A 26,712-nucleotide genomic window follows, 5' to 3' on the forward strand; every position below is an offset into this window, starting at 1 on the left:
AAATCAAAAGCCGGGACACCGTCTGTAAATTCGAGACTGTCCCTGGAAAACAGGGACACTAAGAGTATCTGAAGTTTATAAAATTATGTATGGCATAGAGAAAATGGATAAAGATTTTTCTTTTTGCCTCTGTCCTAACACTAGAATTTGTGGACAAGCAATGAAGCTGAAGGATGGAAAATTCAGGACAGAAAGAAAAAAATTCTTTTTTTATGCAGATCAGAGTTAAACTATGCAATGTGCTCTTGCAGGAGGCAGTGATGGCTGCTAACGTGGATGGCTTTAAGAGATAATTGGAGAAGAGGGCTATCGATAGCCATTTTTGTTTATACTGGTCAGAGGCTGTAATGCTCCCGAATGCCATTTGCTGGAAACAGAAGGAGGCAAAAGGGCTTGAATCCTGCTTGCTAATATCCCACAGGCATCTGGTCGGCCACTGTGAGAACAGGATGCTGGACTAGATGGGCCACTGGCCTGATCCAGCAGGGCTCTTCTCACGTTCTTGTGGGAGGCTGAGAACGCCTCCATACTGCCTCCAGATGCTCTGGGAGCTTGCGTGGCTTGGGTGGGTGGAGGGAAGTCCAAGCAAGGCACTTGGGCCAGCCCCACGGAGGGCTGTTGCAATGGGCTTGGGGGTAAGGTCACCACCTCTGTCCCCAGCCAGCCAGAGGCTTCCTGGGCTCCTGCCTGTCAATCAAAGGGCAGCGTGAATGAGGAACCGAGGCTGGAGAAGGAACCTGAGCCATATGTAGAAGTCCCCATGGCAGGTCCGTGGCAGACCACCCTAGGGATGGTAACCGACCGCGGGTGGACCCCTTCTGCAGGTAGGAGACTGGGGTGGGGGGCAGGGGGTGGGTAAGGGGGTGGGGAACTGCCTAATCTTGCTTGCAGTCGGCCCCCTGCTCTCTGGACACCCTCCCTCACTGAATCCCAGAGCAGCTGGCAGTGGGAATCAGAGAAAGGTAGAGTTGGAAGGGAGAATTATTGGAAGAATCACAGCTCAAGAATCCCTGACCGATGGCCATCCAGCCTCTGCTTAAAAATCTCCAGTGAAGGAGCGCTCCATGGTTACATAGCTCTTATTGACAGAAAACTCTTCCGTATGTTTAGCTGGACTCTCCTGGCCACTTGAATCTGTCGGTTTGGGTCCTCCTGGCAAAAGCCTGAGAGACTTTGCTGCTGGCTTAAAGGCAGGATGGGCCCTGCCCACGCCACCATTGCCCAGCATTCTTGCTGGAATGACCTGCTCCATTTTACCTAACGCTACAGTCAGCTCCAGCTCTGCTCCTTGAAAAACGTTCTCTCCTGGTTGTTGCCCAGGAGGCCACTTTGAAAGGCTCAGGAACTGAGGGCAGTTGGAAAGTTGGTATAGTTGCCTGCTTCTCTTGTCTGTGTTTCATTTTGGTTGAGTTTTGTCTGATTTGGGAGTAATTCTGACCGCTGTCAGTTTTTCTTCTGTAAAATGGGCACATGTGTGTGTTTGGTACCCACAACAGCCTCTTAGATTACCAGATATGCTCCAGGTCCAAGGAGGTTTGGGGGTCACCGCTCCAGATGCTACTGGAGTCCAACACCCATCATCTCTAACCACTCGCCATGCTGCCCCCGGTGGGAGTTGGGGGGGTCTCCCCATAAAATCTAGAGGGCCACAGGTGCCAACCAGAGCTGTACTAAAGGCTTGCCAAGCTCTTTTGTGTACCTGACAGTCCCCTGATCTCCTGTGTGGGTCTGGCAGAATTTCCTGGTGAATATGTTAACATCACATTTTATTCCTTATTCTTGCATGTTGGGGACATTTTAGTTTCGAGAAAAGGCATATGTTTGTTTACTGCATTTCTATCCCACTTTTTTCTCCAAGGAGTTCAAGGTGGTAGACATTATTCTCAGCCTCAGTTTATCCCCACAACAATCTTGTGAGGTAGGTTAGGCTGAGAAAAGACAGTGACAGCCTCCCCTCCCTGCAGGGCCACCCAGTGAATTTCTGGGGATTTTAACCCTGAACTCCCAGGTCCTAGCCCAACACTCTAACCACTGCACTACACTGTGACACGATAGAAATTTATAAAATTATGCATGTCATGGAGAGAGGAGTAGAGTTTTCCTTCCTCTCTCCTCCTGGATATCCAATGAAGCTGAGCATTGGGAGATTCAGGACAGACAAAAGAAAATCCTTCTTCATTCAGCGCAGAGTTAAACTATGGAACTCCCTCCCACAGGAGGCAGTGATGGCCACCAACTTGGACGGCTTTAAAAGAGGATTGGACAAATTCATGGAGGAGGAGAGGGCTATTGAAAGCTAGTATCCATGTTGGCTATGCTCTGCCTTCGTGGTCAGAAGCAGCATTGCCTCTGAACACGAGGGTTCCCTTTTGCTCGAATCCTGCTTCCCACTGAGACATCTGGTCAGCCACTATAAGAACAGGATAGTGGGTAGGCCATTGCTCTGATCCAGCAAGCTCTCTTCACATTCTTAACATAAGAATTCCAGCTAAAATCACTTTCGCCCTGGCTGGGCAAATCGGGAGGCTTTAACCTGGTGCCAAAAAGATTGTAACGTTGGCAATGACACATGTGGTTTTGAGGAGGGGGCATATTCCAGAGTTGGGGTGCTACCACAGATTGTGAGTTGCCTTGCTTCTGTGCCAGTTCCCAGTTGCCTCCCTCTCAGTGTTAATATAACCTGGTGACGATTTTGCATTCTTGCTTTTTGCAAAACGGGGTAGGGCAGGGCCTTCTGTGGCTTAATCTTAACGTGTGCATCCCCCACCGCACACGTTTTATAAAACCCAGAGGTTGCTTTAGTCTCTCTTTTAACATCTTGGCTGATGCAAGAAGAGGATTCAAACTCGTGATCGGAATGGAAACTTGAGAGGCGGCTGCTTGAACTGTAATTTGGGGCATGGCGCAATCCATTTTGGAAGTTGCGGTGCCATGAAATCTCTGCTCTTTCCATGATAGACAAAGTCCTCTCGTTTTGCTTATTTGTATGTGGCATGGGACTAAAGTTGAGGCTTATTATTTAATCAATCCATTAATTTCTTAGTCACCTACTATTAGAATTAGTCTTGTGGTGACTTATAAGAGTATTTTAAAATACTGCTGCATGCCACACCAATTTCTGGTGGTTTTGTTTTTTTGGCTCCAGGGTACACCAGTTTTGGGCCACACCAATTTCTGAGTGCTGAGAGAATCCAGCTGCTTACATAGGCTTGGTTTCGTTGGAATGAAAGTCAGAGGAGACTGTGGTGTCTTTAGGATATATGGTTTTATTTGCACATCTGTACAACCTGAGCACTGGATGGAGGGGCTCACAGCATCAACACCCCAACAGATCTTGCTTCTCCATTAGTCACAGCTTTAGATCCAGCACAGAGCAAGCAGGTCTCTGTGTCTCCAGCTTCCAGGCTGCTTTCAGCTCAGCTCACACACATCTTACTAGCTATTGCTCTCCTACCTAGCAACTAGGTGAGGGAGTGAAGGAAAGGCCCACCCATTCGCCTGCAGGGTCCCATCACTTAGTGCTCGCTCTTGCAACTGAGCTCATTCTTTTGGGATGCTGATGGGGACACTGAAGAGGCCAGCCAAGGTCACTGTCTTACCGAGGGACCAGTTCAGCCATCTCCTCTGCTAGATTCTGACCTTCACTGGGTCCAGGACCCCAAGAATTGAGAGGGACTCAGGGCATCATCCAGACTGACCCCCCAAACCCATACCAGTGCTTATTACTTACATTCTATCCCGCATTTTAGCACATGAGCTAAAATCAGTAGCAAAGTCCTTGGCCTGTATTTACTGCTTCTTTATTGTGTTTCTGTCCCATCTTTTGTCCCTCCAAGGAACTGGAAGTGGCATAGATAGTTCTCTTCTCCCATTTAATCCCCACAACAACCCTGTGAGGTAGGTTGGGCTGAGAGGCAGTGATTGGCCCCCAAGGTCACCCTGTGAGTTTCATTGCTGAGTGGGGATTTGACCTCCGGCCTCCCAGGTCGTAGTCCAAGATTCCCAGCTGTTATTATTATTTTTTAAAGAGAATTCCCCCCCCCCCCTAGCGTTTGTAGAATGTGAGAGATGAGGCAAAATGTCCATGCACGGTTCTTTCCCTTTCCCTTTGAATTCCCACTGGGGGAAAAGAATCCCACAGACACCCAGGCAAAGAGCCCTGCTTGAAATCCGAGAGCGCTGCTGCCAGCCAGTGCAGGAAATACTGACCTAGATGGACCCCCAATGGTCTGACTTGGGGTGGGGATGCAGGAAGCTTAATGCGTTCCTAAGGGACGAATGCGAGATGAAAGGCATTTTCACACCCGCTGGGTTTTCTTATGGTGACATGTGAGGGCTCAAGGTACATTTTCTGCTTGCAAACATGGAACTAGGCACATTCTGTAGGCTCAGAGAATCCCTACCTTGCAGGGCTGTTGTGCAAGGAAGCAATCGGCAGAAACGGGAGAGCGTGGCGGTTTATTTATGTGTGCTACTACAGCTCTTTGAAAAAAGGCAAATGCTGACGATCTGGTGTTTACATGCAAAGGGGAAGTTGCAGTGGAAAGGAAGAGAGAAGTTATATATGTGGATATTTTGGTGTAAGGGGGGGCGTGGAGGAGAAAACCGCATAGGCGGTGTTGTGTTTGCATGAAGCAATGAGGGCTGTAGTAAATGTGCTGGAGGGGAGGGGTGTTGGGGGGGAGGGTGTCTGTTTGATGGGGTGACAAAAAGGGGAAATGGCTTGGCCCAGGATGCCTGTGTGTGTGTGTGTGTTTAGGAGGGCATATTGTGTGTTATGGAGGGGAGTTATTTTTGGAGGGGCTGGGAGCAGGAACAGACAAATCAGTCAATTTCAGTTTCTCTCATTTTCCTGGTTTTGGGTTCACTTCGCCGCAATTCCGCAGCACTTTGCATTTGCCTTTGTACCCGGGCACGAGGGACTGACTGCACTGCCCGCTTAAAGGCAAATCGGCTGCCATATTCATAGAATCATAGAAGTGTAGAGTTGAAAGGGACCTCGAGGCTCATCTAGTCCACCCCCTGGTGTTATGTACTGAAGTTCTCGCCCTGGGCCAGCAGGGGGATTCTGTAGATAGTTTTCACTCAGGTCCACATATGCAAATAAGGGATTGAAAGTGATGCTCAGTGATTGGATAGTTACAGAAAATGGTTACTGTTGCGTTCTAGTGGAGCTCTATATAAGCAGGCTGGCTGAACCCTTCAGTTCAGTTCTTTTCTGGCCTGTGAATAAACAAGAGCTGTTTGAAGAATTGCTGTGTCGTCTGATATGTTCACCCACAACTTAACACCTGCAATGCAGGAAGCTTAGCAATTCCGTCCTTCGTTCCCTTTGTCTCCCTTTGGTCGGCCACCTAACACTGGCCTGCAACCTTTGCTGCAGGCCTGTTCTAGGAGGCCCAGCAGGGAACTGTGCAAAGGACTGTGTCAGTAAATCAGTTAAGTTCCTACACTTTAGAACTCCCTGCTTATTGATATCAGGCAGGTACCTTCACAAGACTCGTTCTGGTGCCTGGGGGGGGGGGGGGTCTAGACAAGCCTACGCAGATGTTTAGAAATTTGATGAAAGCCTTAGTTTTTAGTCTATTGTTATTTCAACTTTTTGAAAGCTCTAAATTACCATCGCCCATTTTTCTTAGGGAGAATATTATTGTTTTTTTCCTTTTTGAAAACTGTTTTGAGATGTAAAAATTCTCTTTCCCCCCACAATCAAGCAGTACGTAAATTGTGCGAAACCAATAAATGACAAAATAATGGGCAATTAGTTTTTACTCGTGCAGGCGCGATCAATTGTTGGCAAGTGGCTAAAAAACCCCAAAAGGGTTTCAAATGGGGGACTTTGCGTTTAAAGGTCAGGACTTGAAATGGGTCAAGGAGCCCAAGCAAAGACGGTGGAAAAAACCGCCACAGAGGGGTTGATGTGGGGTTGCGGTTTGCAAATTTTCCACTCCGGAATGAGGAAGAAAACAAGCCCGTGCTGGATGTGTGTCCCTTCGCAGGAGCCCTGAAAGTGCCGCCACAGCAGTTTGGGGGTCGTCTGACTCTGAGGAAGCGAGAGGGTTGCGGCGCAGGGGCAGGAAGGGAGAGGGGGGGCACGGCAGGGTCACGGGGCTCGGATTCGGGAAGGCCACGGGATGTGGTTAGCCACAGGCTGCACGCAAGGCGAGCGCAAGAGGGCAGGGAGGGAGACCTGGAAGGGAGAAACTGCACCCACCCACTGAGGGGCTCAAACATTTCAAAGCTGACTCAGGGCTCTTGCACACCTATCTTAAAAAAAAAAATGTCTTTAAAAAGATTATATTTTTATTATTTTATGTTTGAGAGGGGGAGAAAAACTCTCCTGTATCCACTTTCTCTATGCCAGGAATAATTTTACAAACTTCCACCATGTCACCTCTCACTTGCCATTTCTCTAAATTGAAAAGTCTCAAATATTGCAAGGGGGCTGCTCCAGTCCCTTGACTATTTTAGTGGCTCTTTCCTGAAGTTTTTGCCAGCTCTACAATATATATATATATATATATATATATGCAGGTTTTGGTGTCCTCGGGTGTCTTCCCGTGTAAAAGTTGGGGTGTCTAGGCGACGTTTCGACGAGGTCTCACTCGTCATCTTCAGGCTGGTGCTTTCGGCTTCTTGTTACTGGAACAGAGCGGGATCTCAGTGTTTGAGTTCCTATAAATACTGTAGAGGGGTGTGGTGTATGGCCTCAAAAGTTCTGGGCAGAGGGGAAGTTCCCAGGCTAGTGTTCTTTTCTTCTTTTGTTCCTTAATTACTTGAGGGATATCTTGAGTGATTTATTGAGTGATATTCTGAGTACCACTTAGGTGGGTCATTAGGTGTGGATTAGTTGCTAAAGCCTTCGTGTCTTGACCTCTTGAATTTGTGAAGAGTTTTTCTGGGAAGATGGCTGTACTGCACTTAGTTGTGCTCTGGCTTGGCTTCGTGTATAGGGGCGAGCTGTGGTTTTGTGCCCTGTGCCAGCCAGATCTGTGTAGGGATTGCAGGGGGGTGCAGCATCCGGAGGTGCCACTATGGTTTGGTATCTCTCAAATGTGTTAATCGCCAATGGATACCAGCAAAACAGGGTTACGAAGCTAATCCAAAAAGAAACACCCCCCAAAAACCAAGACACAGAAGAAAACAATGGCATGGCCCTCCTTCCTTATATCAAGGGCACTACAGATAAAATTAGCAAAATCCTCCATAAACACAATATCAAAACAGCCTTTTGCACCAACCAAAAAATAGCCAATATCCTCAGAAACCCCAAAGATAAAATCCAGTTGGAAAACCAAGGGGTCTATGAAATACCCTGCAAAGTCTGCCCAGCCACGTACATTGGACAAACAAACAGACGAATAAATGCACGTATCGCAGAACACAAGAATGCCGTCAAAAAAGAAGAAAAATCTTCCTCTCTTTTCCAACACATGAAAGAAACAGGACACGAAATTAATTTTGCAGATTCCAAATTGCTCTTTAACATGGAACATCACCACAAGAGAATAATCATGGAAGCCATCGAGATAGAGAAACACCCTCACAACATGAACAAGCGTGACGACACGTCCCGCCTGCCAGACATCTGGAAATTAGCCCTCCCCACAAAAACCGACACCAGATCCAGAGGCACACAGAACGCCACCACCAATCAACCACACCAGACCCAAACCCAGACCCTCTCCACAGATAAATTACAGACACCATCCAGTAACCAAACCATAGTGGCACCTCCGGATGCTGCACCCCCCTGCAATCCCTACACAGATCTGGCTGGCACAGGGCACAAAACCACAGCTCGCCCCTATACACGAAGCCAAGCCAGAGCACAACTAAGTGCAGTACAGCCATCTTCCCAGAAAAACTCTTCACAAATTCAAGAGGTCAAGACACGAAGGCTTTAGCAACTAATCCACACCTAATGACCCACCTAAGTGGTACTCAGAATATCACTCAATAAATCACTCAAGATATCCCTCAAGTAATTAAGGAACAAAAGAAGAAAAGAACACTAGCCTGGGAACTTCCCCTCTGCCCAGAACTTTTGAGGCCATACACCACACCCCTCTACAGTATTTATAGGAACTCAAACACTGAGATCCCGCTCTGTTCCAGTAACAAGAAGCCGAAAGCACCAGCCTGAAGATGACGAGTGAGACCTCGTCGAAACGTCGCCTAGACACCCCAACTTTTACACGGGAAGACACCCGAGGACACCAAAACCTGCATTCCTGTACCCGTGAAAATCTACGAAAACATATATATATATATATATATATATATATATATATATATATATATATATATATATATATGAGGGGAGGGGAACAGAACCATCCACAGTATTTCAAATGCAGTTGCGCTATATTGGCAGTTTCAATTATATTCTTATTTCTCCAAGATAGGCACATTCTTGCAAACAACTTTTCCTAATGCATTTTGCATGCATTACCGTATTTTTCGCTCTATAACACGCACCCAACCATAACACGCACGTAGTTTTTAGAGGAGGAAAACAAGAAAAAAAAAATCTAAACGAAATAGTGGATATATGATTTTTGTGGTTCATTCTGTGGCCACAGACAAGTGATCTGACAGTGAGTTTGGAGTAGCCCAATGCAAAAATCCTGAGGATCCATGTGGATCCATGCTTTGTAACCACGGAGGAGGGAAGGAAGGGGAACCATGGATCCTCTGCTCACGACTGCAGCAGATCCCTACCACCACCCACAGGCATTCGCTCCATAACATGCACAGACATTTCCCCTTACTTTCTAGGAGGAAAAAAGTGAGTGTTATGGTGCAAAAAATACGGTACTTCAATGAATGTAAGCACTTTTGAGCATGCTTTCCCCTAATTTACACTTTTGAAGCCTTTCCCCCCCCCCCAAAAAAATGTTGGTTGGAGAACTGCATCGTGGAATTCAAAGGTCTGCATATTTCAAAAGGTGGCTGGTTCAGAAAGTACAAATTACGTAACTTGGTGCTAGGATGTGACCTGAACTCATGGCCTCCCCATCACTAGCTGGAGAAGGATATAGCTCAATTCATACCCCCGCCCCAACGAAGCCAAGCTGCCTGCCTGAATTCATGGGGAAGAGGCATCACTCAGTGGCACAGAGCACCTGCTTCGCACACAGAAAAAGACCCCTGTGACCACATCTGGAATAGTGTCTGCAGTTCTGGTTGCCTCACCTCAAAAAGCACACTGCAGAGTTGGAAAATGTTGATAAAAGGGCTTCCAGAATGATCATGAGGAAAGGTTGCCGCGTTTGGGACGTTTTAGCTTAGAGAAAAGGTGAGTACAGTGGTACTTCTGGTTACAGATGCTTCAGGTTACAGACGCTTCAGGTTACAGACTCCGCTAACCCAGAAATATTACTTCGGGTTAAGAACTTTGCTTCAGGATGAGAACAGAAATCGTGCGGCAGCAGCGGGAGGACCCGTTAGCTAAAGTGGTACCTCAGGTTAAGAACAGTTTCAGGTTAAGAACGGACCTCCAGAGCAAATTAAGTTCTCAACCCAAGGTACCACTGTAAGAGACAACACAATAGCAGTTTACAAAATTATTCACGTCAGGGAGAAAGCAGAGAGAGAGAAGTTTTTCTCTCTAGATCTTAAGGACAAGCGATGAAGCTGAACGTTGGAAGAATCAGGACGGATAGAAGAAAATACCTTTCCGTGCAGAGCAGAGTTAAACTGTGGAACTCCCTGCCACAGGAGGCGATGTTAGCCCCCAAGCTAGATGGCTTTGAAAGGGGATTAGATAAAGTCATGGAGGTGAGGGCCATTGATGGTTACTGGCCTGGATGGCTATGCTCTGCCTGCCCAGTTTGAGGCATCAATGCTTCTGAGTACCAGTTGCTAGAACCCAAAGGAGGGGAGAGAGAGGGCTCTTGTGCTCCGGTCCTGCTTGTGGGTTTCCCATTCGGGCATCTGGGGGACCACTGTGTGAACAGGAGGCTGGACTAGGTGGTCCATTGGCCTGAATCAGCAGGGATATTCATACATTCTTATGTCAATCCCCTGCAACTCTCCTTCAAAGATCAAGTAGCATGTCTAGCTGTCCGGAGGCAGTGATTTCTGTCCCATACCACATTAATCACAACCAGCACTGTTTGCATTCCACTGCAATTCAGCTTTTGCTAACACCTACATTAATTCGTTTCCCTATCTGCAGGGGTTAAAATCAGCGTGATTAATTTCCATGGAACGGAGTTGTCAGAACAATGCAGAAAATGACATTACTGATTTACTTAACATTTGTGCACTGGGGAAAAAAAATCATCAATAGTGAACACCGCTTTTACAATATTGCATGGTTTCTTTTCTTGACCTCAGACAAATTTTCAGATTGCAGCAATTTTCGCTCTTCTTTGTGTTCCCAGGAGAATTGTCTGACGTTGCTAGCATAATAGCAGATCGAATTGTAGAGTTGGAAGGGGCACAAAGGATCATGCAGTCCAGCCCCCCGCAAGTGACGAGAAAGTTCTTTCTCTCCCCGACACCCCAGAGGGATGCTGTGAGATTGGGCTAGATCAGGGATGATGAACCTGTGGCCCTCTAGAGATGCAGCTGGACTCCAACTCCCATCATCCACCAACACTGAATCTTGCTGGAGCTGACCCCTGACCTCTGCAGCCTCAGGCTCTCGTGCAAGGCAGAGGGCAATTGCATTGCATGTTTGGGGTGGTTCGACTTGCAAATGTGGCAACGCTGTGCCCCCCGCCCTGCTGCGGTCAGGGCCCCGGAAGGTGTCGGGTGCGGCTTGAGTGACCCGTGGGCGGCCCTGACACGGGCTTGCCTGCCCATGCAGCAAAAATGCTCGTGTTTCACAACTGCAGACACTCTTGCTTCTTCTGCTGCTTGAAACGACAGCCGCTCCAAACTGGTAGTTGGCCAGGTGAGAGGATGAAGGCAGCATGGGTGGCAGCAGCAGGAGGAGGCCCCCCCCTCGCAGAACTGGCACAAGCAGGAGCACAGTTTCCTCCCCCAAAACTTTGGGATAACACTGGGGTACCCTAAGGAAACTTCCTGGTTGTCCTTAATTTACACAAAATTCACCTGTACCTTTACATGCAGCAAGGAGTCTGGCAGGTTGGAGGGGGTGAATTAAGTCTTTGGTTTTCTTTCTTTGGAAGCACCCCCCCCCCCGCCCCATTCATTTAGTTAAGAGAGAGAAAATTGTGCATCTCATAAAAAGTATCTAAAAATGACATTTTAAAAATAATATGGCATGATTTTATCTATTATACAAATATTGAGGTACTGTACATGATTGTTCAGCACTATTTGTATATGCAAATATCGGGCTCATTTAAAACTATATAGAATCTTTATTCTCAGTAACGGTGAAACTCACAGGTGGATAATCCTTTTATTTTTATAAATCTGTATTAATTGCAGGGGGACTCTTTGTATGAGTTAATCCTTTAGTATCCCTTTGGTGCTGTGCTGAATCCCTGTATTTCTGTCCGTCCAGGCTGTGACACTTTATGGTTTAGTCTTCTGATGCTCGGTGTTTTCTTTCTTTTCATTATGTTTGCACTTTTTTGTGTTAACAAATTTTTAAAAAGAAAAAGAAAAGAAAATTGATCATCATCATCACGGCTTAAGAATAAACATCATGGCCTTCCTTGATATTTGTCCCCCTCCTGCCTGAAAGGTTTCCAGGGGACATGGAGATGGCATAGATGCCTTTGGGAAACCCATGAGCAAGATCTGAGCACACAAGCGCTTCCCCCTCCTATGGTTTCCAGCAACTGGTGTTCAGAAGCATTTCCTGCCTCCAGCTGTGGAGGCAATGCATAGAGCTTGTGGCTAATAGCCCTTGATAGCCCTCTCCTCCATGAATTTGTCTCCATGAATTGGTCCTCTCCATGCAAATAAATACAAATGTCATTTGTTGGAATTGGCACGGTTTCGTCACATTGCAAAATATGGCATGTTTGGTGCAGCCATTTGCCTGGCCTGCTCTGACCTTTCTTTCTCATCCCCTGCCCAGATTTCTTTTCCAGCCCTCGGCCGCTGCCAGCTCAGACGTCCCTGAACTATCAGGACCAGCCCTGTTTTGCATCAGAGACCCTCTTCGGGACCACCGGCACCACCCTCCTCTCTAGTGCTGCAGACACCTTACTTTCCCCAGGCCCTGCTGCTTCTCCCGTCCTGCCCAGTCCTCGGCACCAGGTGCGAAAGCTCTGCTTGCCCTTAGTCTTACCAGCTGATGGTTCTGCCCTAGGCTCATTTTGCTCTCTTGTCCTACAATTCCTGCCCTGGTCAGAGGCGTAGCTTGAGCAGAAGTTCCTGGGTGATGAAGGCCTCTCGCTGGTATGGGTTATCTGTGCATGTGCAGAGTGACTTTGGTAATTTGCATGGGTTGTTGTGTGTGTGGACTCCTGGGATGGACAGGTGGTCTGGCTTTCTTCAGGAGGCTGAGCTATTTGCTGTCCAGTCAGATGGTGCTGAGTCCCACCCAACCAGTTTTGGCCCTGCTATAAACAGGCTGATGGAGTTGTCCCACCTCATGGCGAAACAGCAAGATTTGGTCTTTATTTATACTGTTACATGCCACCCAAATCTCTGAGCAGTGAGAGACTTCAGGGGTTCCAGGCACTCGTCCAGAGTTCAGTTTCCTTTGAATGACGGTCAGCAGAGATTGAAGTTTTATTTACACATATAGAACCTGAGCCTAGCATGCAGGGGCTCATAGCATTGACCCCACAACAGATCTTGCTTTTCCAATAATTGCCGCTTTGGATCCAGCACAGAGCAAGCTGGTCTCTGTGTCTCTGGCTTCCAGCCAGCTTCCAGCTCAGCTCAAACGGACTCCTGTTGTTCTTGCTCTCCTACCTTGGTCCACATCACACATCAACATCTCTGGTTGTGCTGTTCATTGTGCTTAACTAGTCAGCCACAACTACTGACCAAACAAAAATATTGGTGTGGCAAGCTTGCTCTCACACCTTGTCCCCCAGAGATACAGGACCCCAAGAATAGGAAGGAAGTCAGGGCATCATCCAGACTGACCCCCACCTCAAACTCATAACATTAATGTTTTCAATGGTTTGAGTTTTCTCCCTGAGGCACCTTAATATCTCAGGGCCCCCCTAATTTGCTGTGTTTTTTTCCAGTTTGCAAGCTTCTAGTCCTCTGCATTGCAAAAAGAAGCTTGACAAGAGCTGCTGAATGACTCTCCTGCAGTTTCTTTTGAGAGTCAGCAAATTGCACCCACCTCTCTGTTCCCTCCCTTTTCTGTCTCCCCACAGCCAGCCAGCGGGTGCCCTGCTCACCTCGGTTCGCCTGGCGCCTTCCTCAACCATGACCTCCTGTCGGCTCCGCCCTCCTCAACGCCCCCCAGCAGCCTCGGCCCCGACCTCAAGCAGAAGTCCATGTTCCCATATACGTATCCTGGCAAATGGCTCAGCCTAGACCCCTACGGGCCCTACTGCCCCACCCCAATGCCCAGCGCCCCTCTGCTGAGTCAGGAGCCAGGGCGCCCTCCTGCCCCCAACCCCAAGTTCCACTACCCGCCCTCCCCGCTCTACTCTGGACCCCCATCCCCATCACTCTCCACTCCCTGCTTTTCCCAAAATGTCCCGGGCTACAGCATGGACCTGTCCTCAGGGTACCACTCTCCTCTCAGCACCCCACAACTACACACTGGTGTGCAAAGTCCCCCCATATTTGCTGCTGGTAGGGGGCAGCCACAGTCGGGGAGTGACCGGCCCAGGGCGAAGGGGGCCAATGCCAAGACCAAGAGGCCCTCGAGAATCCCAGCACCTCCCCTTGTGGCAATGCCCAACCCGTGTCTGACACAGCTGCTGATCTCAGGTAGGCGGAAGGTGGGATTTCTTTTCCAGGGTCCCTTCTGCTCTTTAACGTGCACTGAGCTCAGGGCTGCGATGTTTGACTGACTGGTTGGTTAAAGCAGCAGCTATCTCACGTTTCTGGGTCACTGCCCCCTTGATTCTGTAAACTCCTTCCCAGTACCCCCTACCCTATAAAAAGTCTTACTCAGAATATCGGGTTGCTCAAATCACTTAGGAAGAGAATGACACAATCAAATTCAACACAGTCACAATTAATTGCACGTCTACTCAAAATCCAGCTCAAACTGTTTAGTGGATGAACTTGATCCAGTGATACCTGCTTTTCAAGACCTGAAAGTCATTTATACCTCCAGCCCCTGGCTGCCCACCTGCCTCTTAGCACCGACCTAGCTCTTAGCTCCCACCGCCTTAGCTCCTGCTGCTCCCCAGGAGGCAATACCACCCACCTTGGGAACCACTAGGCTAAATTCTGATTGACCAAAAAAGGTACTCCAGTTAATCAAGGATACACCCACAGATATAATAAAAAGGTAAATGTGTCATCATGCTGCAGTTTGCTTGGCCAAAGACAGGTGGCGCTGCAAACTACAGCACAATGAGAAACAGTGGGAGGTGGTCTAGGCATGAGCTGCAGAGGGACAGGTAGAAGAGGCTGTACAAGCCCCCCTCCACATACCTTTCTGCATACCTGTTCTGCATACCTTAAGGCACAGGGAGGCAGAAGTCTCAGGGGGTGAAAGTTAGCGAGGAATGGCCGCAGTCCCCCAACTAGTTGGCTTCAACACATTTTTCCTTCCTTCTTGCAGCTAAACCAGAGCCAACTCAAGAGGCTTTGCCTGGTCCTAGCCACACCATTGCTCCTCCGGTGCCTGAACCTCAGGTAGGAGTCAACTGTTGATAGCAGGGGTCCGCATTTCCTTTCTGGGTTCCAAACTGGCTTTGGGGTGGGAAGGGATGGGTCTGTGACCCCACTGGATCAGGCCAAGGGTGCATCTAATTCTGCCTGCTGCCTCCAACAGTCGGGGCTGGGAAGCTCATATGCAAAGCGGAATGGAGATAGCCATCCCGTTGACTGATCCTGGAATTTGGTATTCAGAGGTATACTCTCCCTGAACCTGGAAGCTCCATTCCTTGCTGCCAGGAGGGCTATGAACTGACAGAGCCACCCTCTACAGGCTCCTGTCGTTTATGCCGCTGGCCACCACAACATCCTGTGGTGGTGAGTTCCGCAGGCACCCTCACCACCGAGCCAGTGCCTTCTAACCGTTTCTTTCTGTCCTCCTTTGTAGCAAAATGCCTTTGGCGAGGAGCCGGCCAACTTCCTGCCCAGAATGACCCAGCTCAGCCCTCGGCTGTCCCCCGCCTCCAGCCCCTCGCAGTCCGTCCCGGCCGCGCTGCCATCGGGACCCCTGCTCGTCCCCAAGACGGAACGGCTCTCCCCCACCCCTGTCTGTGGTGAGTGGCGCAGAGTTGGCAGTCATCCCCCAGCACAGCCCTCCAGCTCTATTGACTTCTGATTATACGTCTGTCTGTGCGTGTAAAGGGGCTATTCTGTAGCAAGTCAGCAAAAGGGGCCAATTTTGAAGTGTGTGGGGAACTCCTCATGGCCCTCGCTGTGGCCTGTGGAGAGTCCCTAGCCATGCCCCCAAAGAAGGATCCCAAAATGCAGGCAGTTGTGTTGACCTGCATATATTGGTGCCTGCCCCCCTACAACCTCATAGACCCTCCAGGGGGTTCCTGTGTTTTCCCTGGGTTCAGTTTCCCTGGAATGAAAGTCACTGGAGACTGTGATGTCTTTAGGAAGTGGTTCCCAAACTTTCTGGAGCCACCGCCCCCTTGGTTCCATAAACTCACCCCCAGGGGCCCCTGCCCTATAAACAGCTTTATGCAGAATAGCAGTTTGCACAACCCCTGAGGAAGTTAGTAACACAATCACATTCAGCCAAGAATATTGCAGGAGAAATATTGCTGCGCCTTCTTGCAGTGCTTTTTTTCTGGGGGGTACACATACCCCTAACCATTTTGTGAATCTGTGTACTTTTGTCCATTTACTGTATTTATTTCCCCCGGTTTGAACTATAAAATGGTGGTTTTCTTGAGTCAAAATGAGAGTACCCCTAAACATTTTTTAAGGAAAAAAGCACTGAACAAATGTGTCAGGGTGAAGGAAATTTATAGCATGAAACATCCGCCTTTACCCTCTTACCAGACATGCACAAACTTTTCCCTACCGCAGATGTACAGTGACTGATTTATAAGGAAATCAATAGCTATTACCAGTGCTGTTTTTCTAGAAAAACTGGTGCCCAAACTCACCATGAATGCCTTGTTCTCTTAGAATGGCATTGGCACCCACCTGGGAACTGCTGGAACTGAGTTCCAGCTGAATAAAAGCCTGGCTATTACCAGTAATCTTGTGATCATAGATGCCAACTCTGTGGGACTGAGAACAGCTCAGTCCCTGTCTCCCCCCCCCCCAGTATGCGGGGACGGGGCTGAGCCCCCCCAATCTTGAGGGCCTGGGTCCCACCAGACCTCCCTGTGGTAGTAGGGGGCCCTATTGGGCCAATCCATGGTGTTGGCAGGCCTCCCTGGGCCTCGCGGCCTCTTCCCGACAGGTGTGATGTCACAGGTGTGTGTCGCGTGTGTTATTTCATGCGCACGTGATGAGCTCCCCCCACCTCCCAGTGTTGTGTGGAACTTGGCTTGTGACAACTCGTAAATAGAAACAAACACGATCAAAGGAAATAGCTTTGGAAGAGCAGGAAAACATTAAATATGAAGCGAGGAAGGTGTTTCGCTCAAGGCTCTAGCCTGGTCAATCGTAAAGAAGCGGTCAGTGGGCTCAGAGGGGCCCAGATCCAGCGCTCCCTCCCCCCAGGTAATCCCATTGCTCCCTTGGGAAATGACCAAAACATAGGGTTTTATTGACCACGTATATATGACCTGGGGACACGGGTGGCGCTGTAGGTTAATCCACAGAGCCTAGGACTTACTGATCAGAAGGTTGGCGGTTCGAATCCTCGTGACAGGGTGAGCTCCCGTTGCTCGGTCCCTGCTCCTGCCAACCTAGCAGTTTGAAAGCACGTCAAAGTGCAAGTAGATAAATAGGTACCGCTCTGGCGGGAAGGTAAACGGCGTTTCTGTGCGCTGCTCTGGTTCGCCAGAAGCGGCTTAGTCATGCTGGCCACATGACCCAGAAAAACTGTCTGCAGACAAACGTCAGCTCCCTCGGCCAGTAAAGCGAGATGAGCGCTGCAACCCCAGAGTCGGCCACGACTGGACCTAATGGTCAGGGGTCCCTTTACCTTTATATATGACCTGAGCACGGGATGGAAGGCTTGGCAGCACTTATGCACCATCACATCTTGCTTCCTCATTCATCAGTTCCTCTGATGCTCAGGGGACAATGCCATCCTTCCTGCTCTCAACAAAACGAAACACAAGCCCCATATCCCGGAGCTACGCTGCCCTCCTCCATTATGCTGTGGGTCAGTGGTGAAGGGGAAACACTCTGTGCATGCTCAGATGTGATTAAGAACAGCAGAGTCTCTTTCTCCTCCCTCCTCAGGCAGTAACCGGAGGATGTCGGGGCAAGGATCCCCAGTGCTGCTGGTGGAGGGGATGATTTCACCCAGCCCCTACTCGTGCAGTCGGAACAAGACGGAGCCAAGCAAGGTAAGGGGGCGAAACAGAGGGGTCTGTGCATGCATTTGATGAAGAGCGCTTGCATCCCGTTGGACAGGTAGTGATCAAAGCAGAAAACGTGACAAGTCACCTCCCAATGAAAAGAGAGTCATTGTGGTGCAATGTTGGACTAGGGTCTGGGTTCAAATCCCCACTCGGCTGTGAAATTCACTGGGTGACTTTGGGGGCCAGCCACTGCCTCTCAGCCTAACCTACCTCACAAGGTTGTTGTGGGGATTAAATGAGGAGGAGGAGAGCTTGAGCTTCTTGGAGAAATAGGTGGGACATAAGTCCAAAAAATAAACAACAATAATACAAATGTACTCTTTGGTGGGAGTTTGGACTCTGTTTCGTGTTCCAACGTTGGTCACCTGAATTAATTCCTCTCACCAGCCTCGTGGGAAGTATGGGAGCTATAAGACATACTTCCTGGCTCCCTCATTCACATTCCCAATCCTCTCATTCAATGATATATATATTTTCCAGGTGGGTCAATTGCCTTCGGTATATGCACTTAATCCTCTGGCCGTCCTTTGCTTGTTTTTTGTGTGTCTTCTTTTGTATCCATTTCCTTTTTCATATTGCATTGTGATCCTGAAAACCTTGCAGAAGTTACTCCAAGAAAAAGAGGGAGAAAGAAATGGAGTTGTTATTGTTATTACTCTGCCCATTATTCTGCTTTTTATTATCTTTTAATTTTCATGCTCTGTTCCTAATGTTGTACACCGCCCTGGGATCTTGTGATCAAGGGTGGTACATAAAGGGAAATTAATAATAATAATAATAATAATAATAATAATAATAATAATAATAATAATAATATTTCCCAGCCCTCCCTGGAGATACCATCACGGATTGAACCTGGGGCCTTTGCCAATGCACATTGGCAATGCAGGTGTGCATTCTGTCCAATGCTCCTCTTAGATATTTACGTGGCATACCAAAATCTGAACCATAGAGTTGGAAGGGACCCCATGGGCCATCTACTACAAGCTCCTGCAATGCAGGAATCGCAGCAAAAGCATCCCTGGCAGGTGGCCATCCAACCTCTGCTTAAAAACATCTGAGGAGGGACAGTCCATCACCTTCCAAGACCGTCCAACAGGAGTGGCTTTCTGCACCCCACCCCCGTCTAGCAACTGCCCTTCCTTCTTCCACAGACCGAGAGCCGCCGGATCACCCACATCTCGGCTGAGCAGAAGCGCCGTTTCAACATCAAGCTGGGCTTCGACACCCTTCACAGTTTGGTCAGCACCCTGAGCTCCCAGCCCAGCCTCAAGGTGAGCGGCAAGGGGTTGGGGTGGGAACAGACAAACAGGACAGGGAGGGGCACCCTGAGGCTTGCAAGACCACAGGAAGCTGTCTTATACAGAGTCAGGCCATTGGCTCATCTGGCTGACTGGCAGCAGCTCTCCGAGGTTTCAGGCAGGGAATTTATCCTCGAAGTGCCGGGCACTGAACCAGAGAATTTCTGCAAGCCAATCAGATGCCCAGCATTGGAATGGAGTCATTCTCTGTATTTTACTTACTTACTTACTTACAGTGGTACCTCGGGTTACAGATGCTTCAGGTTACATATGCTTCAGGTTACAGACTCCGCTAACCCAGAAATAGTACCTTGGGTTAAGAACTTTGCTTCAGGATGAGAACAGAAATCGTGCTCTGGCGGCGCAGCGGCAGCAGTAGGAGGCTCCATTAGCTAAAGTGGTGCTTCAGGTTAAGAACAGTTTCAGGTTAAGAACGGACCTCCGGAACGAATTAAGTTCTTAACCCGAGGTACCACTGTATTTCATGAGATTTTTACACCGCTTGGTTGCAAGAGAAACCATCCCAAAGCAGTTTACAGTTTACAGATAAAACAATGAAATTATCAAGGAAGACAACTTTCAAGAGATAAAACCAACAGCAAACTCAAAACAGATTAAGCCACATTCTTGCTTAAACAAAAATGTCTTTAGCGGGCACCAAAAAGAGTACAGCGAAGGTGCCTGCCTGCCGTCAAGAGGCAGGGAGTTCCATAGTGTAGGTGCAGCTGCACTACAAGATCGATTTCTTACAAATGCAGAACTGGTGTTATGTGACACCTGCAATGGTGCAGCAGATGTGACATTGAATGGCTGGGGGTCTTGAAGCTCTCTCTGGCCTCTTGATGAGCCCGGCCTCTCTAAGCCTACCCCGCTTTCTCCCTCCTGCCTCCCCACACCTGACGATGCTGTGCAGGTCAGCAAAGCCACCACCTTGCAGAAGACGGCTGAGTACATTGGCAAGCTGCAGCAAGAGCGAGCTGCCCTGCAGGACGAGGCACAACACCTGCGGGATCAGATCGATGAGCTGAACGCTGCCATCAAGTAGGACTCTATGTGGTTTTGGGGGGGGGAGGCACATCTCAGGGGCGGGGATCTCAATCTGGCCAACAGGCCAGTTCCTGACCTTCCCTGTTTCATGTGAGCCCCGTTTTGCCCCGTTTGCTGGTTCACATCAAACCATGCAGGAAAAGCCACAGCGCTTTGTGAGCACTGGTGATTTATTTGTTTGTTTATATACTTGTATACTGCTTGCCGTAAAAACATATAACCAAGCCCTTTACAGCAATAAAGGCATAAAACCATACAAGGAAACCACTGAAAAGTTAAAAACAGACATCAGTTAACCATTGTGAAAAGATGTGTTCTTAATTGCCTGCGTAGGCCAGGCAGACTTAGAAAAGTTTACAGCAGGCATTTCAAGAGTTAGCACAGAAGGTGCCTGCTGAATCTAGTGGCAGAGAGTTCCACAGGACTGGGCTGACGACAAGAAAGGCTCTGTTCCTTGTTGTTAAACAAGCCTTGCCAATTTAGGAAAGACTAGCGACGCCCCTGCAGATGATCTCAGAGATCGTTTCCCTGAAAGTAAAACTGTCTCCTTGTGGTTCCTTTTGCAGCTTGTGCCAGCAGCAGCTGCCTGCCACGGGGGTGCCCATCACCCGCCAGCGCTTCGACCAGATGCGGGACATGTTTGATGACTACGTCCGTTCTTGCACCTTGCAGAACTGGAAGTTCTGGGTTGTATCCTTTTTGGGAGGAGAGAGAGAGTGTGTGTGTGTGTGTGTGTGTGTGTGTGTGTGTCTGTGATCACAACTACTTTCACAGTACTTGGTAAGGATTAATTGGAAATAGGCAGCAGTGGAGGGGCAAGCAATAATTGAGATAAAAGTCGAGTAGCAGGCATCATTTATAAAATGATGCATGGCATAGAATCATGGGATTGTGGAGTTGGAAGGGACCTGAGGGTCATCCAGTCCAACCCCCTGCAATGCAGCAATTTCAACAAAAGCATGCGTGACAGATGGTCATTCAATCTCTGCTTAAAAACCTCCAAGGAAGTCTGCTCCACTGCTGAACAGCTCCTACCATCAGAAAGTTCTTCCTAAGATTTAGTCTGAATCTTCTTTCTTGCAACTTGAATTCAGTGGCTTGGGTCCAACGCTCCAGAGCGGGGGGGGGGGGGGGAGGGGGAAGCTTTCTCCTTCTTCCATGTGACAGCTTTTTAGATATTTGAAGTTGACTATCATACCTTCTTCCAGTCTCTTCTTATCCATGGAGAAAGTGGATAGAGAAAAGTTCTTCTCCCTCTCTCAAACACCAGAACTGCCGGACTTTCAACGAAGCTGCATGTTGGAAGGTTCAGGTCAGATAAAAGAAAGTACGTTCTCACATAATGCATCGTTAAACTGTGGAACTCCCTCCCACCGGAGGCAGTGATGGCCAACAACTTGGATGGCTATAAAAGAGGATTGGACAAATTCATGGAGGAGGAGAGGGCTATCGATGGCTACTAGCGATGGTGGCTCTGTTCTGCCTCCACATTCAGAGGCAGCAATGCTTCTGAATACTAATTCCTGGAAACTGCAGGGGAGGAGAGTGCCCTTGTGGTTGTGTCCTGCTTGCGGATTTCCCTTTGGGCCACTGCGAGAAGAGGATGCTGGACTAGATGGGCATTGGCCGGATCCAGCAGAGTATAACTATATTCTTATATCCTTACATGGTTGTGGACACCACCCAGGAGGTGGGGTGTGAAAGCAAGGAGCTGCTATAACCCCATAAACATGGTATGTCAAATGCATGTTGCAGGCGACAGTAAAATGTAATCATTTTAGAATTCCGTTCTGCTGTTGGTTAGGTGAAAGTGGGTTTTAGCTCCAGGGAAAATGCTACCTAGGCAGTAGAAATGTCATGTGGCTCAGAGCCCCCAAATTCAGGAACAGACCGTGGACAGGTCTGATTTTGAGACAGCGCAAATAAGAGAAGGTGGCGATGGTGGGGCAGCTCATCACACTCCCTTCTGGTCCTTAACAGCACCTCCTCTCTCAGTTCAGCATCATCATGAGGCCACTCTTTGAGTCCTTCAACGGGATGGTCTCCACAAGCAGCATGGAGACCCTCGGCCAGACGTCCCTGGCCTGGCTGGATCAGTACTGCTCTCTCCCAGCGCTGCGGCCCAGTGAGTAGTTTCTGTGACCCCCACTTCCTTCCCTCCAGGAGGGTGATGGCAGTTGGGTCTTTCAACACTGTCGCCATCTTCTTCCTAGTACAGCAAAGGGGTCCTGGATAAGAAGGCTTCTTGGACAAAGCGAGGCACCATGTAGAAAATATACACAAAGAAGTTAATAATAATAATAATAATAATAATAATAATAATAATAATAATAATAATTGCACAGGAAAGAGCAGTTGAGCAAACTAGGAAATGGTGTGTACATTCTGAAAGCTATCTCCGTGCTGCCTTGCGAGGCCAAAAGTGTGAATGGCTTCTGTCGGGAAGTGACTCTTTCTCAAGTGGAGCAAGTGATGCTCCCGAAATCCCAGGAAACCGCAGGAGGGGAGAGTTCGGTTGTGCTTGTGGGTTTCCTATTGGGCATCAGGTGGGCAGCTCTGAGAACAGGCTACTGGGCTAGACCTGATCCAGCTACAGCATTCTTCCTAAGTGCTCACTGATGTTTTTAAAAGAGGACGAGGCAAAGTTTTTGTTGTCATTGCACTTATTATTATTATTATTATTATTATTATTATTACACTTGATTTATTAATTGCCTTCTGAAGCACTGTCTCTTCCCAGAAGAGGCATCTGGTTGGCCACTGTGAGGAACTGGGTGAACCCTCACATGGCTTGATCCAGCTACATGACTTTGCTGATGGTCTAATGCTTGCTTTTCTTCCTTCAGCCGTCCTGAGCTCCCTCCGTCAGCTGAGCGTTTCCACCTCGATCCTGACCAACCCGGCAGCCATCCCTGAGCAGGCCACCCAGGCTGTGACAAGGGCAGGAGCCAGCAATGGTTCTTCGTAGCCCCAGAGGATGATGAGACTCCAGCATGGCCACTGGCTAGAGCAGCACCAGCAAGATCTCTCATCCCAGCTGAGGAACTGCTTGTCCAGAGCGGCTTGGAGGAGAGAAGCAGCCTGGAAGAAATTGCCCACACCCCAGGCTGGCCAGCCCCCTTTCCTGGAAGGGAAGCCTCCTTCACCCTGGCAGACTATTCTGTGCCCATTTCCTCCTGAATTTACTAGCGACCACAGCTCAAAAACCACCCGGCGCAAGCCACAACCGCAGCACTCTCCACATCCTGGCCTATGTAGGAAGTGGACTTGCCACCAGACCTCAAGTAGGCTGTGTACTTCTTCACACAGCGCATAGTTCAACTGTGGAACTCGCTCCTGCAGGGAGCAGTGATGGCCACCAAGCTAGACGGCTCTAAAGAGGATTAGACTAATTTGGGAGGGGAGAGCTATTGATGGCTACTAGCCATGATGGCTATGCTCTGCCTCCACAGTTGAATACCAGTTGCTGGAAATGGCAAGAGAGGAGAGGGCTCCTGCTCCTGCTTGTGGGTTTCCCAGGAGAGGCATCTGGGTGGCCACTGCGAGAACAGGATGCTGAACTAGATGGGCCCCCTTTGGCTTGATATAGCGGGACTATTCTGATCTTCTGATGCCTGCTTTCTCTCTGCACACATAGTGGACACTCTTCAGCTTCTGCAGTGGCACTGTGCCACTTTCCCAGTCACTGTGGGTTCTGGAAGATGCCCTTTTTCCTCTGTCAAATCTCGCCTGCCTCCATCAGTGCCACCCAGGCCTCTGAGATGCGCCCATGTTGCAACTGGACAACCCCCTGCTTGTGCCTTAGCCCACATTTCAATCATTTTAGGAGACTTTTTTTCCAAAGAGAATCCCAATGGCACCCCACTTATATTGGTAGAACACACACGGTCGCTTTTCCCGAATGAAGAAAAACCTACATTTTCAGAGAGGGTACATGGTCTCGTTCTTCATTTGTGGGGAAACTTAGCCAAACCGCTGCTGTTACATTTTTGCATTCACTAATTTCTGAGTGAAAGGTATTTTCAGGGCCCTCTTTTCTCAGATGCCTCTCAGAAACCTGCAGACTAGGCACAAACCCTCTCACAGTGTTTTATCTCCAGAATCTGGAACTCTAATGTAGACTGCCCCTGAATGTGGAGGTCTCACTTAGCTGTCACATTTAGTTGCCCCAGCATCAACCCACCTGCTAAACAGTGCAGCAACTGCCTTCCGCTAGCCAGCAAACTCCCCTGGTGACCTTTTCTTAAGCTCATGCCTGCATCTCTTTTCCAGCCCATGTTTAAACTGCGAAAAATTTCCTCCACCCTCCACCCAAGGGGAATAAATCCCAGCTGCTCCTGCTTCTTTCAAAGTGAAACCATCAGAACCATCTTGTGCCAGGCTGTGCCAAATCCGAAACAAGCAGCCTCAATTGTAACAAGGACATGTTTGCACCTGCGTAGCGGAAACACTGCCTCCCAGTGCAGCAATAAAACTTCTGCAAAAGCTTACGTTTATTCTGTAATGTGATCTATTTGCTTATATTTTCTGTAATTGCCCCCCCCCTTTACAATTGGGATTGAAAAGAGCTTCTTTGAACTCCCGCATTCTTTAGGGAAAGAGCCATAGCTCAGTGGTAGAGTGTCTGCCTTAGAACCAGAAGGTCCCAACTTCAATCCGCAAGAGCATCTCCAGGCAGGGTTGAGAGAAACTCCTTCCTGAAACCCTGGGGAGCTGCTGCCAATCAGTGTAGGCAGTACTGAGTTAGATGGGCCTAATAGTCTGACTTGATATATCAAGGCAGTTCCCTGACGACTCCTTCTGCAGGCTAGTGTAACTAACAATCTCACAACACGTTCATTTAAGCAAACCCCCAAATTTTAGGCTTCATGTCTAAAAGGTTTTTATTTCAGCAGGCTGCATTCCCAAACTCCTGGCTAATTTGTTCTCTCCCTGCCTTGCATCTCCTGTAGAGTTTTGGAGATTGCCTCTTAGAGTGAAAGAAGCCTTTGCTTCTGTGTGCCTGGCATTGCAAGAATGTGTGTATTTCTGGGAGTGGCTTACGATGGCCCTATAATATAGTCAGTGGTTTGTCCCCACATTTTTCATGAGTGAGAGAGTCAAGCTATGACAACACTGTACTGTGGCCCATGGATAGTTCTGTAGGTAAGGCTAAAGGGGGAGAGTAACCTGCATCAATCCTGCAGTTTAATCCAGTCTCTATATCAGTGGTTCCCAAACTTTTTTGGGGGGGTTACCGCCCCCATTGTTCCAAAAACTCATTCCCAGGGCCCCCTACCCTATAAAAAGCATTATTCAGAATAGCAGTTTGCATGGCCTACTAAGGAAGGTAATAACACAGTAAAATTCAAATGAGTAACAATTAATTGCACATCAAATTAAAAGCATTTAGTTTAATTAATTCAACAAAATTGATGAACTGGATCCAGTGATAACAACTTTTCAAAGTAATTTTCATTTCTAGCTTCCCTCTTTCCTCTTGGCACCCCTCCCAGGTAATTATGTTCCCTCCCCCCCCCGGGGGGGGCAGTACTGTCCACTTTTGGAACCGGTGCTCTATATTATATGGATATCGCAGGGTGTTCTGGCAGGGACCCATTTACAACATCCCTGCAGTGCAGACTGCTGTTATTATGCCATTTTGTGGCAGTGCATGGCGACTGACAACAGCCCTGCAAAGTAGGGTGCTTCCAGATGGGGCTTTACAGTGGTATGGGTGCTCCTCACAGACACAAGATTATCAGCATCAAAATGTCAGCCTGGATAGATCACATGCATCCCCATTTAATCTGGATTTATCATTTCCAGGGGAAATCCAGCAAGTAAACGTAAAATAGTTGTTTCCAATGACTTGGTTGCAGTGTCAAGCTGGTGTCTGGAAGCACCCCCAGTCTGTGGTTAATGGTGCAGGGTGGGAGGTGAGACTGAGGTAGAGGGAGAGTAGCTTGCGACAGCCATGCAGTATACGTTGATGTAAACATTGGGGTTTGGCTTTTGCTGACCAACTCCCATGGGACTCTGAGTCCCCTAAGTCCATGATTGGTCAGAGAAGAATGGATGGTGGCAGGACCCAGTGGAAATCAAGGCATATCTTTATTTTCTGTTGCAACAGAGTTCTCTTCCCTCCATGCAAGGAGGGAGAGACCCAGAACAAAGTGTGCAGGAACCTTTAAAGACTTTTGACATTGCCCAACCCCTTAGCCAAAGACCACCCTAAAAGCATCACACATACATCATAGGAGGCAGTCTACAGCAGAAATCCTGTCTGCCAGGATACCTGATGGTGGTCACTGATTCCATTACCTGGGTAGCTTGGCCATTTTTTTGTGATGGTAATGTTACCGGAATCAGAATGGGGGAGGCACAGACCTGTTCCCATGGCAGGGGTCACCAGACTTTGACTGGTCTGCTCCCTTCATTTCCTTACCCTTCACATCCAGGGTGTGTTCATACATAAGGCTAGACCAGTTGCCATACTCATTCATTGGGGAATAATCCGCAAGATGCCTAGCCAATCAAGAACAATCCACAAGATGCCTAGCCAATCAAGAACGATCAAATAGCTGTCAAATCGGCAACCAATCAGAAGAGTCCATTTTGACAGCAACTTTGATATGCTTATACAATAGCACCCCCTAACAAGGGCTCAGCTGGGGTTGCAGAGAACCCCTGCTGGTTATTAGTGTGTCTAGTTTAGCTTTTAGACTTTTTCTAAGCATGTACGTTTAGAAATTCATATAAAATCAATCCTGTGGCGGATTCTTACAATTCCAACGTTGTCTTGCTCAGAGAAGGGAGGCCTACCAGAGGAGGGGCTTGATCTATGGGTAAGGTCAGCC

At 48.4% G+C, this 26,712-nt stretch overlaps 1 protein-coding gene across 1 annotated transcript in view; it reads left to right on the forward strand.

Annotated features, from left to right (window-relative positions):
- Positions 1–24,363, forward strand: part of MLXIPL (MLX interacting protein like) — a 44,360-nt gene extending 19,997 nt beyond the window's left edge. Inside the window, exons 8-17 of the mRNA XM_083479228.1 lie at positions 12,008–12,189; positions 13,269–13,833; positions 14,639–14,712; positions 15,122–15,287; positions 17,404–17,510; positions 18,680–18,799; positions 19,740–19,867; positions 20,440–20,563; positions 21,869–21,998; positions 22,720–24,363. Coding sequence (XP_083335354.1) covers positions 12,008–12,189; positions 13,269–13,833; positions 14,639–14,712; positions 15,122–15,287; positions 17,404–17,510; positions 18,680–18,799; positions 19,740–19,867; positions 20,440–20,563; positions 21,869–21,998; positions 22,720–22,841 — 1,718 coding nt within the window. The 3' untranslated portion in view covers positions 22,842–24,363. The remainder of the gene's footprint in view (positions 1–12,007; positions 12,190–13,268; positions 13,834–14,638; positions 14,713–15,121; positions 15,288–17,403; positions 17,511–18,679; positions 18,800–19,739; positions 19,868–20,439; positions 20,564–21,868; positions 21,999–22,719) is intronic.
- The last annotated feature ends 2,349 nt before the right edge of the window (positions 24,364–26,712 follow it).

The sequence above is a fragment of the Podarcis liolepis genome, assembly GCF_965112155.1.
Source record: "Podarcis liolepis genome assembly, chromosome: 16".
In the NCBI taxonomy this organism is placed as follows: domain Eukaryota; kingdom Metazoa; phylum Chordata; class Lepidosauria; order Squamata; family Lacertidae; genus Podarcis; species Podarcis liolepis.